Source organism: Pinus tabuliformis, chromosome Q (assembly GCF_031772625.1).
Source record: "Pinus tabuliformis cultivar Carrire ecotype Pingquan chromosome Q, CPIR1, whole genome shotgun sequence".
NCBI classification, from domain to species: Eukaryota; Viridiplantae; Streptophyta; class Pinopsida; order Pinales; family Pinaceae; genus Pinus; species Pinus tabuliformis.
In genome coordinates, this window is record NC_142296.1 from 890,882,144 (window position 1) to 890,900,259 (window position 18,116).

At 41.4% G+C, this 18,116-nt stretch overlaps 2 protein-coding genes across 2 annotated transcripts in view; one reads left to right on the forward strand and one right to left on the reverse strand.

Moving 5' to 3' along the window:
- Positions 1-18,116, reverse strand: part of LOC149222328 (serine/threonine-protein kinase 1-like) — a 332,568-nt gene that overhangs the window by 24,585 nt on the left and 289,867 nt on the right.
- Positions 4,932-16,450, forward strand: LOC149222329 (uncharacterized). Its single transcript, XM_089383672.1, has 3 exons — positions 4,932-4,958; positions 14,802-15,675; positions 15,786-16,450. The coding sequence occupies exons 1-3, from the start codon at positions 4,932-4,934 to the stop codon at positions 16,379-16,381; spliced, it is 1,497 nt and encodes a 498-aa protein (XP_089239798.1). The 3' UTR covers positions 16,382-16,450.

Below are 18,116 nucleotides of genomic sequence, written 5' to 3' on the forward strand. Positions count from 1 at the left end.
GGATTGACTTGGGGAGATACATTTTCATGAAGCCTTTTCTTTTTTTGGCATTAGACGATTTGATGGAGGCCTTCGGTTTGGGAAGTCCCACTACTCCCTTTGGATGATCATGCTTGCGGGTTTGGTAGTCTTCTCACATGTGCATGTCTTTGATCACCCATATGGTATATTTAATGGTTATGGACCATACTATCTCTCGATGGTGTTGCCCTGGTTTACTTGTTAATCTGAGTAATGCCACACCTTGTTCATGTATGATAGTTTTAGCCCTCAGAGGGGTTAGATGGCAGTGTTATGAGGCAGTTTGCATCATGTTATTGTGGAGCTTCCTAGTGGCTTTTGCATGGTGGTGTTTTATTATTGATGTCACTAGGAATGAGTGTTCTACATGATCCCCATTTTTCTATTTATGATGAGAATTATTTGATTTTCATTAAGAGTTTGCATTTTTCCTATGCTTCTTTCTTATGGTATCATGTGGTGATGGGATTTCCCTGTGTTATAACATTGTGAAATTGCTAAACATGGGTGATGTAAAATTCTGCAATGTGTTATTTCGTAAGTTTGAGTTGAGGGGGCGGGAGGGCGAGTTACTAGTTACTACATGAGCTTTTATGTTGATCTAGCATTTAAGGTTATTTGATGTATTAATCCCTTGCTGGTGATTTGCCCCAGGTTCAAGCCTAGGTGGACCTTTTATTTTGTTGATATCATGCTGGGATTTTGCTAGGGAGGACATATTTTATTTGCATAGTACAACACTTTGATAGAGTGCACTGTTATGAATATAATTCATATAAAAATAATAAATATAAATATAATAATAATTAATTAATTAATGGTTAGTTAATTAGTAATGAAAAGGAATGTCTTCGAGACATGACCATTCATGAAAAGGCACCTGCCTATGGTATATAAGCAGGCCCTCATTCTCATTTGTAATCATCTCATATCTCATATCAATTCTATATACATTACTTCATATATATTACTTGTCCTACAATGGATGTCTTTGTCTTCAAAGTATTTTGAAGCTTACTCCGTTGCGTATACGAACTTTGTTTGTTACATTGGTATCAGAGCATTTCTCTGAGTATAGGAACCTTATTCGTTACATGCGCCCCCTCATTGGAGGACATATTTTATTTGCATGGTACAACACTTTGATAGAGTGCACCCCCTCATTAGCACACATGTCATGGTGACTTAATCATTCAAGGATTATTAAGGGTGGATTGCATTTATTAACCTTTCCACACACATGTTGAGGATGATTTAACCATTCATGTGACTTGTTGACCCTATTTTTCATGCTTGAAGGTTAGTTACTTGGGTGCCCTACTTCATTTGGCATATTTTCACACGTGGAGGGATTAGCTAGAGGTTGGTTGAGGACTTTATGTTCAGTGTTCCTCTCTCTAGCGCATATTTGAAGGCATTCATGTGTTATTTTACTATTTTGGAGAGCATGGCACACCTCGCTAGGGCACATCTCCTTTGGTTGGTTGAGCATCATTATGGAGGTTGTTTTGGAGGAATATTTTATTTGAGCGCTACCTTTGCACACTTCTTTATGGCACCATTCTCTTGTGCACATCATCTGGGGAATCCGTTGATGGATTTGCAAAACAACACATGATTTTGGCAAATGTATTTATAAAGTGTAACCAACCTTGGCACACTCTCCTAGGATGCACTTTATATCAATAATCTTTTTATATTTGTTGGGTGGTTGAGGTGGTTTCATGGCACATTCTTCAAGGGTGCACCTCTACTAGGAGCTCTTTCATCATTATTGCATGGTTATTTCAACCACACTTGTCATTATTTCACCTCTACTGGAGAGCACCCTCACCTTTTTGACTTGACACATATTGTTTTATTTGTGTTGTTATGGAGGACTTTTATTGTGTGTGGCATATTAGAAGGACACGTGTCTCCTTACCTACATCTTGTATGGACTTGGAGCTGAAGGAGGGCTTGTTGCCTCAAAATCTAGAAAAAATTGCGAGATACCTCACAAGACAAGGCCCAGACCTAGATGCAACAATTAGGCGGATTGCTATTGTCACCTTAGCAATCCACCTCCTACACTTTCGTGGAATTTCACCTAAAGGATAATATATGTAGAAAGAGGGTAATATATGCAGATGAAGGAGCGGGACCACGCAACCAAAATCAGGGTTTTCCATGAAATACCATCCTTAAAGCCAAATGGTCAGTAAAAGAGATCCCACGAGACTGGAATCCAAGGTTAACATCCAAAAGGGGTCTAGCAAACAAGAGCACAGACCTAGTCCATTCTTTTCGTTGAATCCCCCCATTAATCCATGCCCAAAAGTGTCCATGACAAGTAAACTACAATACTCAATTACCAAATGACAAGCAATACCTTTAGGTTCAGGAGACCCACCTTCAAGCATACGATCATGACAGATGGTGAGGGACCACATCGTTGGCTCAGGTGGAAGACAAGTGGCACAACGAGCTAGTTGGTGGCTGCAAGGGGCTGTTGGCTGTCGGTTGAGGACTATCTCGGAGAAAAAAAAATATCCTAGGGATATCACCCACAAAATGGTAGGTAACATCTAGCTCCAACTAGGATGTGATCACTCGAAGAAGTGGATGAAGCTACTCGAACGGGAGGTCACGAGAACTCCAGCAATCTCTTGGTTATCGTAGGCCTGTTACTTGCACATATAATAGATGAACAACATGGGGCAGCATGCTTTCGCAGCGTCTCATGATCACACATGCTTGGATTAGGCCCATAAAATCAACAACAAAATAAAATATGCAAATCTTAATTTAGATGCAGCTAATCTACGATGAGAAATATCAACTGATGTTACTTCTAATGCACAAATAAACATGCAATGCATCCTACTCTACATGCATATAGTAAGAGCAATACTAAGTGTAATCATCAAGCTAGTGCAACCAACATATCATCATGTCACTATACATATGCCTACCAGTATGATTACTCGTGAAAAAAAACCCAAAGCAAATGTGGACACAATCACATGGAGGGTGAAGTGGGTGGGAGGTGGGAAAACATGATCTCCATTTGATGTAAAGGAAGCCCTAAGAGAAGGAGAATAGGTCGATCTAGAAGTGTAGGGCTTTCCCTCTAAGTACGCAATGATGGAATGAAAGACCACTCTCTAGAATTCCCTATCACAATCATTTCTTATAATATTATTCTTTGTAGTTGCCACAAGGTCGTAATGAGAGAGGAACGAAGGGTGAGGGACAGGAGGAGTGCAACAGATAAGTTACCCATGGTGATGGTCACAACGGGGAGGGAAGGTCATGGATTGATCAAAACCCTAAGGGTGTGTCCAAGGAGGTAAAGTATAATCAATGAGGGGCACTTCCTTGACACTACACTTGGAATGGGGAAAGGGCTCATGGCCACTTGAGATCACATGACAAGGGGTGAAGGAATCACTTGATGAAGACTCAAGATGATGAACAATAGAAAAGAGCAAAGGGGAGGTTGAAGTCTCAATGGGATCCTTTTCCTAAAAATCCAACCCTAGAGGCTCGAGTGATTCGAATATACTCCCAGAATCATAAGAAAGGTAGGTATGAGCAAGGGTCTTATCAATTCGATCATTGTTGGTATCGAAGATAGGGTCTTCCCAAAAAGGAGAATCAATCATCTTCAATTGCTCTCTTTCATGCAAGGGAAAATGATAATTCTCCTTCCCAAGGGTATCGATGGATATGTAATCATAAACAATTCTTGGGAGACGGGGATGACACTCTCCACCTCATCCTCCTTGTCGCTATCATAAATGGGAGCATAATCAAATTGAGGACCAATGATTTCCCACTTCTCATTTTCAATGCGGAAGTAATCTCTAATGTCATCGTCCAAGGGGCTAATGGGATCACCTTCCTCAAGGTTTTCAAAAGAAAAGTCATCGAGAGTAATATCCTTGCGAAAGACAAGTTTGGTCTCAATTTCACTTTCCATAAACTCATCCTTCCCAACACAGGTATTTTCACATTCACCTTGTTCATCATGTGGACCTAATGAGGACTCGTCTCCTTGCTCATCACTAAGATCCTCAAGGTTATCTTCAACTTCTTCATCTTGACTAATGACACCTTCCCTTCGAAGGGCTTCCTCTAGACTTTCACAAGCAGCTTCATTAGATTGGAATTTGGGTCCCTTATACTTTAAGAATTTGTTGAGCAACTTGATGAATGATGAAATGCTCCTAGGCTCACATGAGTCGAGCCAACCTCGGTGCTTGTATTTGATAAAAGCAATAAATAACTCCATCAGGCTGTCTAGATGAACCACATTAACTTCGGAAGCATGCTTCATAAGTTTTGCTATGTGGTCCATTGATGTGGATGGATCACCCTTGAATTGTGGCATATTTTGCATAAACTTCCACTCCAGGCCATTTGGGTATCCTGAAACCCATGTGATATGCAAAGTTGGAAACCACTCATGAAGCTTTTTAGAAGCCATTAATCTTTATATATTGATATCATGGGAGTCGTCAGGGTGAACTAAAATTGCCTTAACAAATGCTTGCTTCACCCTAAAAGCATTGACAAGGAAGTTCAATGAAGAACCAGAGCTTTGTTCTTCCAATGGAGTCGCCAATAATGATATGTCAATATGTCGTATGGGGAAAAAACACATGTTTCGTATCCTCGGCAACAGCGTCAAAATGTTACCGCTCAAACTAGCAGGGGGACTAAAGGGGATTCCTAAAGGGGACAATTGTTAGGCCAAGAGCAACAATGGAGACTTAGCCCACTATCACCTCAGCTAAGACTCCCTACTCTTTACGGACTTTCACCAATGGGAGGAGACCCGGTATATGGAAGTCACTTGTGAAGGATGAATCAACAAATGGATGTGAAGTGACCTTAATGATCCTTTTCCTAGAAGGGGGTAAAGAATGGAGCTTACTTGCTCTTCAAGCAAGGTACAAAGATTTCTAGGATAAGGAGGTGAGGATTTGAGGGTTAGGTTAGAGGAATATGCCTTGTAAAGGAGTTTCCCAATCCTAAAATCCTTATTGAACTTGACTTCTCGAATGGTTCTTGAAGAATTGACTTTTCAAAGGTATGGGACCACACGGGACCAAGTGGACCCAACCTAGGTTAAGGAGAGAGAATCTAGCAACCAATGATGTTCTTAACCTAGACAAGGAAGGGGAAAGGATCAAAGAAAGAATTTTCAATTAAAAGTGTCAAATTGATCCTATGAGGTGCTAGCTTAGGGAATACCAGGGCAAGGTTTGACCTCAGAGCTAGGGCTTGGGTTATCTCACAACTCCACTGTCAGAATGGCTTCAAATTTGGAGGTGGCCTTGAGGGCACACTAGTGCAGTAGAGGCTAGGAGATCGAATTTTTTCTACGGCTATTTCGTCAGGAAAGTGATGCCCTAGGTGACCCAACTTGGCTAGACCTAGAAGAGAATGGGAAGAGGTGGAGAGAATGTTCTTTAAGAGATCAAATATTGGTGGACCAATGCCTAATTCCTTGAGGAGGACGGAGTCTAGGAGAATCATGAGAAAGTACTTCGTATTTCAGCCAAGGAGGCCTTAAGGACTACTTCTCTTGGCCTTTAGGACAAAAAGAAGTGACCTCCAAGCTTTTATACTTCACTTTGCAAAAGGAGATGGCTTATCAAGATAAATTCATTAGCAGAATTATCCCTAGGAGATTTCATTCAACATACATGGCCCATACATTGAGAGATACTATATGGAAACAATAATTCCACAATTTCGCAATTTTGCAATGCAACAATTAGCCCTAGTATAGCAAAAATCCCATTCAATGCATATGACAAAACTAAAACAAGAATAGAATTAAATGTGTGTACTTACATGTAATAGAACATAACCAACCAGCAACAATTTGACAATAAAGAAGGTCCAAAATAAAATATTCCAATCCCATCAAAATCCATCCATGCTCCAATTCATCCTTCTAGAAAAAGTGTGAAATTATCTAAAGAGAAGAATGATCCAATCAAAAGTGATGATACAAATGAATTCATGACTCTCCTATTTATAAACTCATTACGAGTTTGAATTACCTAATTTGAGCCTACATTAACCCATCGACTAAAATATTGAGCAAATAACTATCTATTGGTGACAAGCCCACCAAACTAGCTCATAAACCAAATAATAAGCCTCCCAAGAGGTTGAATAATCAATAATGCATGTCATTGGGCTCTCTAAGAGACCTGGTGAAGTCCATAAGTGCCAAAATGATGAACTGGACTTCCAAAAGTAATGGACAAGGGGTTGGCCCCTTGTTCTCCATATAATAAACCTATGGTGCTCCAAATGGCTGTGAGGGCACACAAGCAACCTCATCGGTCTCCAAGTGATTCAAAGATGCCTGCATTTTATCTATAAGGGCTCAGATGATGGTCTAAGTGATGCCACACCAGCATACAAGTCTTGGGTCGTCTGCCAAGTGCATGGTACAACTGTGGGGCAGATTGGGCAAAGGTGAACGAGGTGCACCTTCCTCGTCCAATAGGTGAATCTCGAGCAATCTCTAGACATCTCTGGGGATCCATGGAGAGTTGTCTACTGTTGTGGAGGCCCATGACTCTCAACACACACCCTATATGTGCCAATGTAGCCCTCAAGAGGGTTAGGACCGACCAACCCAAGATGGAGACCACCTGCAAGCCTGCATAAGATCCAATGCATCCCCTAGCCTTCTAGTACAACAAGTCATCAAGGAAATCAAGTAAAAGAGCTTACAAACCATGTACCACGAGTGAGGACTTCATAATGGCATGCCCTTCCATAAAGAGCTTTGGCATGTGCTAATGTCTCCAAGCTCCAAATGGGGTTAACCAAATATCGCATTAGGTGGTTTCTACTTGTTAATTTTAGATAACAATGGTATGTTTTATGCTTAAGAGAAATTTTACTTCAATTTTCTTATTAGCCCAATATCAATATCTAGAGTACCAATTACATCAACATGATAGTAAAATGCAGAAAGAACATAAACAATAACAGTAGAAGACAAGCCAAGACAAGAGGAAACAAATATATGGCACCAGCCAGGGACAAACCCTAATGTGGGGAAACCCTTTGATCAATTCTTCTTATTATTCTTCAAAAGTTCAGCACAGAGAGAGAGAGTACAATATGCAATATTCACTTGCCCACTCACAGTGAAATATGTCCCAACAAACAGCGACTATAAAAGCCTTAACCAGAAAGTCAACATTGGTCAACAGTGCAGATTTTGACCTCCAAAATAGCGCAGTCAAACTTTGTCAACTCGGCCTCAAACAACAAATCAAACCAGCCCAAAAATAGTTCAAAAATATCCAGTCAAACCTAGTCAACGAAATTCAACACTACAGTCAAACGCTTCTACAGACAATGATGGTCAAATAGTATAGCCTGCCCCATTTTTTGTGCCCATAAATGCAGCTTTACCAAAAAGAGATAACCCTCACAAAACCACAATCAAAGAGGTCAACGTTGGTCAAAAACCCTTCCTGCAACTTTGGTCAATGTTAGTCAACGCATGAACAGAACTAACCTTCTTCGCACGTGTGGAGAGTTGTCGCAGAAATCCGTACCCAGTCAATGAAGGAGAGAGAGATATGTGAGTGAGTGAAGTGTCTAAATGAGGAGGCAACTTCTAGGTGCAAATATCTCATCGCGGTCCACACCTTCCTTTAGAGAGAAGCCTCGAGCAACAAATTTAATCTTCAACTTTTCAGCACTTCCATCAGCTCCATGCTTGATCTTGTACAACCATTTCGAGGTGACAATGGATTTGTCCTCGGGTCTACAAACCACATCCCAGACATCATTCTTCATAATCGACTCATACTCTTTCTTCATTGCATCCTTCCAAACTTGGTGCTTTACAGCTTCTTCGAATGTGCAAGGCTCAGATTGAACAATGGTGCTAATTGCAGTTAAGTACCCTTGGTACCTATTCGACTTCTTACTTTCACGAAATGTCCCCCTAGGTGCAACATGTCTCTTGGTATCTTCCAGAGTTTCCCTAAGCCATGAGGGTCTCCTTTTTTAGGAGGAGGGCTCATGAGGGGGTGGATCAATGGGATCCATTGGTCCTTCAGCATCGAGCATCAACTCATCCTACAATTCTCCCTGCTTTCTTGAATCTACTTCTTTGTCCTTCCTAGGAACAGGAAGGTTACTAATTATCCCAACGACAGCATCCTCATTGAAAGTGACATCATGACTTATCTCCACTTCTCATTGACCAAGAAAATAGATTCTATATGCCTTAGAAGTTTCATTATAGCCCACAAATGTTCCTTTCTTCCCAGAAGCATCCAATTTGCTTTTCTTTTCTTTTGGCACAAGAAAATATACAGGGCTACAAAAAAATTCTAAAGTGAGAAACATCAGGTTTCTTACCAGTGAAAACTTCTTCGGGAATTTTGGAGTACAACGCTTGATGAGCATATCTATTTTGAACATACACAGTAGCGTTTGCAGCTTCGGCCCATAAGAAATTTGGAAGGTTTTGATCATGAAGCATGGCACGAGTGGCTTCTACGATAGAACGGTTCTTCTTTTCAGCAGCACCATTTTGCTAAGGAGTATATGCGGTAGTAGTCTCCCTCTTAATGTTAGCTTTTCTACAATAATTATTGAACTCATTTGATTCATATTCGGTACCATTATCGGTCCTCAATATTTTGATCTTCTTCCTAGTTTGATTTTCGACCAAAGCTTTGGAAGAACGGAACCATGAGAAAACTTCGTCCTCCTTCTTCAAGAAATATATCCAAGTCTTCCGAGAGAAATCATCCATAAATATAGCATAATATAAATATCATCCAAATGAGTTCACGGGCATCATACCAGATAGATCAGAATGAACCAATTGCAATATGTTGTTAGTCATGCTATCACTTGAGAGGAATGGTCCCCTTGTATGCTTTCCTTCGGCACATCCCTTACAAACACCTTCATGTTCTACTTTAAATTTGGGCATACCTATCACCATCTCCCTCACATCGAGTAGAGACCTTATAATGTCCAGTGCCATAATTCGGATTGAAGTGATGTGTCACAAGACATAGCTCCCAATGGACTTCCTCCAACTGGATATAAGCTATCAACCCTGAATCCAACTGTAAATGCATCTTTGAAATTTTTATTCCACACACATACCTTTCCATCGATGAATGCCACCTTGAAATCTTTGTCCTCCATTGCCGAGATAGATACCAGGTTCATCTTTAGGTCAATTACATATTATACTTCTTGTAAATGAATGGTGTTACCTTGATTCAACTGAAGAGTAACATTCCCAACTCCCTTCACGAGATAGGTGGCATTGTCTCCAAGGATAATTTCCAAATTTGTATCCTTTTCAATCAAATTTGAAAGAGCTTCCTTATACCCAGTGAAGTGCCTTGAGGCAACACTATCAATCAACCAATTTCCCAAAGTGTCCAGAGGAGATGCAGTAGAGAGGGCAGATATAAGATAACATTATTTTTGCTTGTTATCAACAACATAGATTCATCATACCACTTCCTTGATGAGGAGTGGGAGCATTCCTTTTTCTTTGGTTGTTGAATCTTCCATTCCTTTGATTGTTGTTGCCCCTAAAATTGTTGTTGTTGTGGTTGTCATCATCATAAGGTGTATCCCTTCTATTAGGACACTCCTTAGCATAGTGGCCAAACTTGTTGCAAATGAAGCATCTTCCCTTCCTTCCATTTTTGAAACCTGGCCTTCCTTGACATTGCTTCTTTGAACCTGCATTGCTCTTCTTTTTAGCATGAGTGGAGAATGCAGTAGGATCATTCCTATTTGAAGGCATATCTAGTTCCATCATCCTTGTTTCTTCTTGAGAACATCTAGTCAGCAATTCTTCAAAACCTGGAATCTTGTCATTGTTAAGAATAGTGGTGTTGAACACGTGCCATTCACGAGGGAGTCCTCCAAGGGCAATGAGAGTAAAATCCCTATCAGCAATAGCTTCTCCAATCGAAAGAAGATCATTTTTTATCTCAGTAATCCTCATGAAGTAGGATTGAATGTCTTCACCTCTTCCCTTCTTTATATCCTTCAGCTTGTTTTTGAGAAAGAGAACTTGGTTTGCATTGCTAGATTTGAACATGCCAACCAACCTATCATATATCTCCTTTGATGTGTTCAAATCGGAGATGTAAGCAACTAAATGCTTATGAATAGAATCCCTGATGATCTTCTTTGCTTTGACTTCACCCTTCTTGTAGTTTGTCTTAACAGCAGTCGGGCATTAGAAGGAGGTTCTAAAATATAGTCCATAACATCTTGCTCTTCTAAAGTCAAATCAAGAGATATCATCCATGCATGATAATCACACTTATCATGAAGCTTGTCATCAGACTTAAAGTAGGATGTGGAGGCCACTGAATCTTGTCCTTGATCAAAGGATCTCAGTGATTTCCCTCTTCACTCTTGCATGGGCTTTGTCTTCACCTCAGCTCTGATACCATGTTAATTTTAGATAAAAATGGTATGTTCTATGCTTAAGAGCAATTTTACTTCAATTTTCTTATTAGCTCAATAGCAATATCCAGATTATCAATTACATCAACATGACACTAAAACGCAGATAGAACATAAACAATAACAGTAGAAGACAAGCCAAGACAAGAGGACACAAGATATGGCGCCAGCCAGGGACAAATCCCAATGTGGGGAAACCCTTTGATCAATTCTTCTTATTATTCTTCAAAAGTTCAGCACAGAGAGAGAGAGAGAGTACAATATGCAATATTCACTTGCCCAATCACAGTGAAATTTGTCCCAACAAACAGCGGCTACAAAAATCCCTAACCAGAAATTCAACAGTGGTCAATAGGGCAAAATTTGACCTCTAAAACAGCTCGGTCAAATTTGGTCAACTCGACCTCCAACAACAAATAAAATCAGCCCAAAAATAGTCCAAAAATATCCAGTCAATGCTACAATCAAACCCTTCTGCAGTGAACGTTGGTCAAACAATACGGTCTGCCTCATTTTCCGTGCCCGGAAATGCAGCCTGCCCAAATAGAGATAACCCTCACAAAACCGCAGTCAAACAGCTCAACCCTGCTAATCAATGCTGGTCAAAAACCCTTCCTACAACTTCTGTCAACGCTGGTCAACACAGTGACAGAGCTACCCTTCTTCTCACATGTGGAGAGCTACCTCAGAAATCCGTATCCAATCAATGAAGGAGAGAGAGATATGTGAGTGACTGAAGTGTCTAAATGAGGAGGCACCTTGTATTTATATGCAAACATTGAGGATGAATAGACGTGGCTGTTGGGTTTTTGGGCCTACATTAGTTTGAGCGTCGACCTTGACAATTTGTCCATAAACAAAATAAACTCATAATTCCATTTGTACATGTCGGAATGAGATGATCTTTAGATCAATCCTACACCTCTCAGACAGAGGAATCCAATAAAAATATCAGCTGCCTCATATGAGTTGTCCAAGGTGAAGTTTGGCCTAGTTGCCAAATTTAACACTACTTCTAAAGGGGATAATATGTCCAAGGTACATCCTGTAAAAGGTTGTGGCATGTGATAAAGAGATGAATGGAGCATGGAATGAAAAGGGGCAACCCTAGGCCACATGCTGGGATACATAGGTAGCTAGTAAGAGAGAAAGCCCACATTTGGGTATATAATGTATAGGAAGGAGCAATCGTGGTACATGAAGTGCCCCAACCTTGATTTTGCCACCCTTCTCTATATTCCTTTTGCCTTTTATGATTTTTCTTTAATTAACTGCTCGGAGCTCAAGGGGTAAGAGCATGATGTGTGAGCTATAGTAGTGGATACCCCCTTTTAAGGTAGGGCGGTTCATTGTCAACTAGGGGATGGGACAATCATGGGTTCCTATATTATGAAGGAGGCTCACAGAACCTATAGGAACAAGGGTGATGACCATGATGGTGCGATAGAGCACATTATTGGCTTTAGATCAATCCTACACCTCTCAAACAGAGGAATCCAATAAAAATATCAGCTGCCTCATATGAGTTGTCCAAGGTGAAGTTTGGCCTAGTTGCCAAATTTAACACTACTTCTAAAGGGGATAATATGTCCAAGGTACATCCTGTAAAAGGTGGTGGCATGTGATAAAGAGATGAATGGAGCATGGAATGAAAAGGGGCAACCCTAGGCCACATGCTGGGATACATAGGTAGCTAGTAAGAGAGAAAGCCCACACTTGGGTATATAATGTATAGGAAGGAGCAATCGTGGTACATGAGGTCCCCCAACCTTGATTTTTCCACCCTTCTTTATATTCCTTTTGCCTTTTATGATTTTTCTTTAATTAACTGCTCGGAGCTCAAGGGGTAAGAGCATGATGTGTGAGCTACAGTAGTGGATACCCCCTTTTAAGGTAGGGCGGTTCATTGTCAACTAGGGGATGGGACAATCATGGGTTCCTATATTATGGAGGCTCACAGAACCTATAGGAACCAGGGTGATGACCATGATGGTGCGATAGAGCACATTATTGGCTTTTGCCCACGTGCTAAATGTGTTTGTCCTGACCATCTTTTGCATTTTGTGGTACATTTTCCTATTGAATGTGACCAATTATGCTTTTACTTTTCTTTTTATCTGCATCAACCTTCGGGTCATCATTCCAAGCCCGACCCAAGGTGTGGGGAAGGGGGAGGGGATACCTAGCCCTATGTGGACCCAGTGGAAGAATGTGGACCTAGGTGGAAGAAATGATGAATGGGATAATAATGAGTGGAAAGGGGGTAATATATGCGGATGAACGAGCAGGACCACGCAACCAAAGGCAGGGTTTCCCATGAAAAACCATCTCTAAAGCCAAACGGTCAGTAAAAGGGATCCACGAGACTAGAATCCAAGGTTAATATTCAAAAAGGGGTCTAGGGGACAAGAACACAGACCTAGACCATTCTTTTTGCCGAATCCCCCCATTAATCCATGCCCAAAAGTGTCCATGATAAGCAAACTACAATACTCAATTACCAAATGACAAGGCATACATTTAGGTTTGGTAGGCCCACCTTCAAACATACAATCATGACAGATGGGTGAGGGACCACATGGTTAGCTCAAGTGGCAAAGAAATGGCATAACGAGCTAGTTGGTGGCTGCCATAGTTTTAAAAACCGGTGGAGAAAACCGGTTACCAGCCTAACCGGCCGGTTGGAAGCCTGGCCGGTCGGAACCGGCCCTCCTAACCCGGTTCAGACCCTCATTTGCCCAGAAATAGGCCCTAACCGGTAAAAACCGGCCGGTTTATGGACAGGCCGCCGGTAAACACAAAAAAGCGCAGCGGTTTAGGTTCTGAGGGCGGTTTAGGGGTTTTGGGGGTGAGGGAAAGGTGTTTTCCCTCCAAAAACACCCTCACACTTGCTATAAGACACCCCTCTCACTCTCATTTGTCTCACACAACTGATTTGGAGTGTTTGTGAGTGTTTGTGAGTTTGTTTGTGAGCTTGGAGAGTGTGGAGTTTTTGCTGAAGTAGTCATCTTGGAGTTGGAGTTGGAGCTATTTTGGAGATAGTGTGTAGCTGTCAGTGGAGTTGCCATCATCAAGAGGAGGCTAAGGGAGCTACTTTGCATTTCCAGGTAAGGATTTGCACTTGATAATTCCTCATTTGAGTCTGCTATCCATGAATTATTTTTTTTGTGCTATAAACTTCTCACTTCAATGATCTATCATCTATGCTAAGCCTATGAACTCTCTAGCTCTATGCTATCAAATTTTGTAGCTTGCATGTGCATTTTTTTCCTACATTTATCATTGGTTTTCCATGTTCCTTAGCTGCAATTTTTTTTTTAAATGGCAGATTTATTTGCAAATTGTTATTATTTCAAGCAAACATGGCTCCAAAAGGAAAGGACAGTGCATGGGCTCATTGTGATGTAATTGAGGGAAAAATGATATGCAAATTATGCCATAAATCTATTGGAGGTGGGGGTATTCTTAGGTTGAAACAACACTTGGCTGGGGTAAGAGGCCAAGTAAAGCCATGTGATGCACCAAAAGAATCGTTAGGTCCTATTAGGGCAGAATACATTGCCAAGCTTGAAAAATTTTATGAGGATAAGGCTAGGGAGAAGGCCATCCAAGATGAAATTGCAAGGAAGAGGGAATTAATGGAAACCATGAATCTTATGAAATAGAGTGGGTATGATGATTATGAGATTCAAGACTCCACTTCTATCCCTTCCACCAATGACCCCTTTCACTATGTTCATCCTTCTGTTGGAGTTGGCCAACCATCAAAAGGACCAAAGAGACCAAACATCCAAAGTTATTTCTCATCTTCTGCCACCATTGCCTCTTCTAAATCTAATCCCACTTCCTCCCAGCCAAGTTCTCAACCCACTTTGGATCAGCATTGGAAAAAACAATGCAAAGAAACTTCTCACCAATACATTGCTAGATGGTGGTATGATTCAGATATCCCATTTAATGCTGCTCGCTCACCTTATTACCAAGCTATGTGGGACTCTGTTATAGCTGCAGGAAAGGGCTTCAAAGGCCCTAGTATGCATGACTTGAGGGGAGCTCTTTTGCAAAAAGAGATATCTTCCATTGATGAGTATTTGTTTGAGTTTAGAGAGTCATGGGTCAAAACAGGTTGTTCCATTATGTCAGATGGATGGACCAATGGAAAGAACCGCACTATCATTAATTTCCTTGTTTCTTGCCCTCAAGGAACCATGTTTTTGAAATCAGTTGATGCATCTGATAGGGTAAAGGATGCAAGCCTTCTATTTGAGCTTTTGGATAACATTATTCAGGATGTTGGGGAGCAGCATGTTGTGCAGGTCATCACTGATAATGCCTCAAACTATGTTCTTGCTGGAAAGATGCTTGAGGCCAAATATAAGACCATATTTTGGACTCCATGTGCTGCACATTGCATAGACCTCATGCTTGAGGATATAGGCAAGGTGGAGTGGGTAAAAAACACTGTAGAGCATGCCAAGTGCATTACAAAATACATTTACAACCACTCATGGGTATTGAGCCCAATGAGGAAACACACTGGAGGCAAAGAGCTTGTTAGGCCTGCAATTACGAGATTTGCAACTCACTTCCTCACGTTGCAATGTCTCAATGGTCAACATAGAAACTTGCAGAAAATGTTTTCCTCTGATGAATGGTCTGAATCTCGGTGGGCTCGTAGACCAGATGGAAAAGACACCAAAAAGAAAGTGTTAGACACTTATTTTTGGAAAAGGTCTGTAGAGCTTGTGAAAATTACCGAGCCCCTTGTTAAGGTGCTAAGGTTGGTGGATGGGAAAAGATTGGCCATGGGCTACATTTATGAAGCTATGGATCAGGCAAAGGAGCAGATACGGGCAGCTTACAATGACAGGTTAGCTAAATATGGCCGTATATGGGAGATCATTGATAACAGATGGAACAATCAACTCCATCGTCCTATACATGCAGCCGGGTATTTTTTGAACCCAAGGTATCACTATAAAAATCGGCTAGGAGATCAGCATGATGGGGAGGTCAGAGCTGGATTGATTGATTGCTTGGAGCGCATGGTCCCTAACCATGTAGACCAGTTGGATATACATAGACAGCTTACTATTTTCAATCAAGCAAGTGGTACTTTTGGCAAAAACTTGGCAAAGATGGCAAGAGATGTGGACCAACCAGGTAAGCAATTCCAATTTCCATTTTGTTTTTCATTTCAAGTTAAAATTGTTTACGTTCTTTACAATTCAAATTATAAACTAAGTTACTAATTATTGTCTTTTTCTTTGCAGCACATTGGTGGGAGTCATTTGGTGGCCAGTGTCCTCAATTGCAAAGGTTTGCAATTAGAGTCCTCAGTCAAACTTGCAGTGCTTCAGGTTGTGAGCGCAATTGGTCTGTTTTTGAGCGCATACACACGAAGAAGAGAAACCGTTTGGAACAAAAACGGTTAAATGATCTTGTTTTTGTGCAATACAACCTTCGACTGAGGAGGAACCAAATGATGAGCAAATCACCTGATCTAGATCCCATTGTGTTGGAAGATATTGATCCAACATCAGAATGGGTGGAGGAGACTGAAGATCCTGTGTTTGAGGCTGATTTTGATATCGACATGGCTTTAGCGGAGGATGAGGCAGATTATGTGGCGGCATCAGAACCAGGATCAGTAGCGGCATCAAGGAAAGGCAAGGAACCAATGGAAGGCACTAGTCGTGCAGGTCGACAAACTCGTGCTTCCACTAGGTCCACTTCTATTGTCATTGGTGGCATTGATACTGATGTTGCAGATGAGGCAGAGGCATCCTCAGACTCTGAACCAGATGATGTCTATGTAGCTCCTGATGATGATCCTGTGTCTAGTAGTGGTGATGGACTTGATGATTGATCATGTGTACACTGTAGACTTGTAGTAGGCCAATGGCCTCATAGCTTGCAGCATTGTTTTTGGACTTTATAGGCCATTTAGAGCGAGCCTCATTTCTTATGTATTTTGCTATTTTGTCGATGATATGTATTGCACTCGGTGCCATTTTGATATATTCACCTTTGCATGGTATATAAATGAGCAAACTTTGCATATTTTGTCTCTATTGGCTTGGAATCATGGTTTTACATCTTAAAAATAGTTTTGTTTCATTAAAAATTAATTATTTAATGTATTTTTTAAAAACCGGTTCGTTTAGACCAAACCAGTCCCGGTTAGACCGGTTCCGGTCGGTAAACCAGTTAGCTAGGTGGACCGGTTCGGTCACCGGTTCCGGTTTTAAAAACACTGGTGGCTGCAAGGGGTTGCTGACTATTGGCTGATGACCATCTCGGAGAAAAGAAAAGAAAAAAATCTCCTAGGGATATCACCCACAAAATGGTGGGTAACATTGCCCACATATGTGAGCTAAAAACCCTCTCCAAGCATGACATCAGGCTCTTTTAGGGCTAATAAGGCTCTAAAAGTGCAATATAAAGGCTAGATGCATCTCCAACCATCATGGTTGTTGGCTTATTGGGGCCTGACCCAGGTTTAGAGATGATTTAGCCAAACAAATCCCTTCGGCAACAGCGCGTGGAATGTAGACTAAGGTCTCACCCGAAGTAGTATGGGAGGGTGCTAGAACCAGGTTTCCGCACCCTAGAGATGTCTGATGAATTTCAGTGGTCCGCAGATTTTCCCTGCGCACACGTCACTACGTGCATCTATCAGTACCTTGCAGCCTGCGATGTTGCCTTCGCGCAGCCCTGCTCGAGGCGCGATCTGTGTTATTACCCAATTCCTTACTATTAACCCAATAATTTTCGATCACTTAGCTTATCAGTATGTGTCTAGTTATATTTAACAGTGTTCAGTATTCATATAAGTGCGCGCGATAAAGAAAACAATATACTTAAACAGGAAATAGCACAAGAACAGATACACAAGATTTGGAATCAAACTTCTCTTTATTATTCTTCGTCCTTAGTTACAGACTCGACTCCACCCTACGCATTTAGCTGCAGGGGTCCGCGCACTCAGCTGCGGAATCTACTAGGCCTCTGCGCACTCAGTTGCAGATGCTCTTCCTACTACTACGACCCAAGGCACTTAGACCTTTACTCTATGCTCGCTATCTTCTAGACTCCATTTGTTTCCATCTATCTCTAATTATCTTTACAACTTAGAGCCTCGCTCTATTTATACAATCCCATGGTCCGCGGACCATGGGTAGGCCGACATTACATTACAAAACTTAGGGCAGACAACCTTATGACTCAACATACATTTCGCACTCCGCGCCTGCAATTCGCAAAGTCTTACAACATTATTTGTCCAAACTTGGGCTTTGAGCCCAAAAACATGTTGTGGGGGGATTCCATGCCCAACAGGCCCCCAACACAAACATCGTGACTTGTCCAAAAATCACTCTGTTGGCGCGTCGATCTTGGCATGAAGTCCCTCCAACTGGTTCCGAATGGCCTGAATGTCGACAGCGCACTGCTCTGCTACTTGCTGAACCTGTTGCATTCTTGCTTCTGAACCCTTTGTTTCCGGCGTGCTGTGCTACATCTGTGCATGCATTCCTTGAATCTGCAAGCTTTCCTTCAATATCTGTCGTGATTATGAAGGCTTCATCAATCCACGGCTGGAC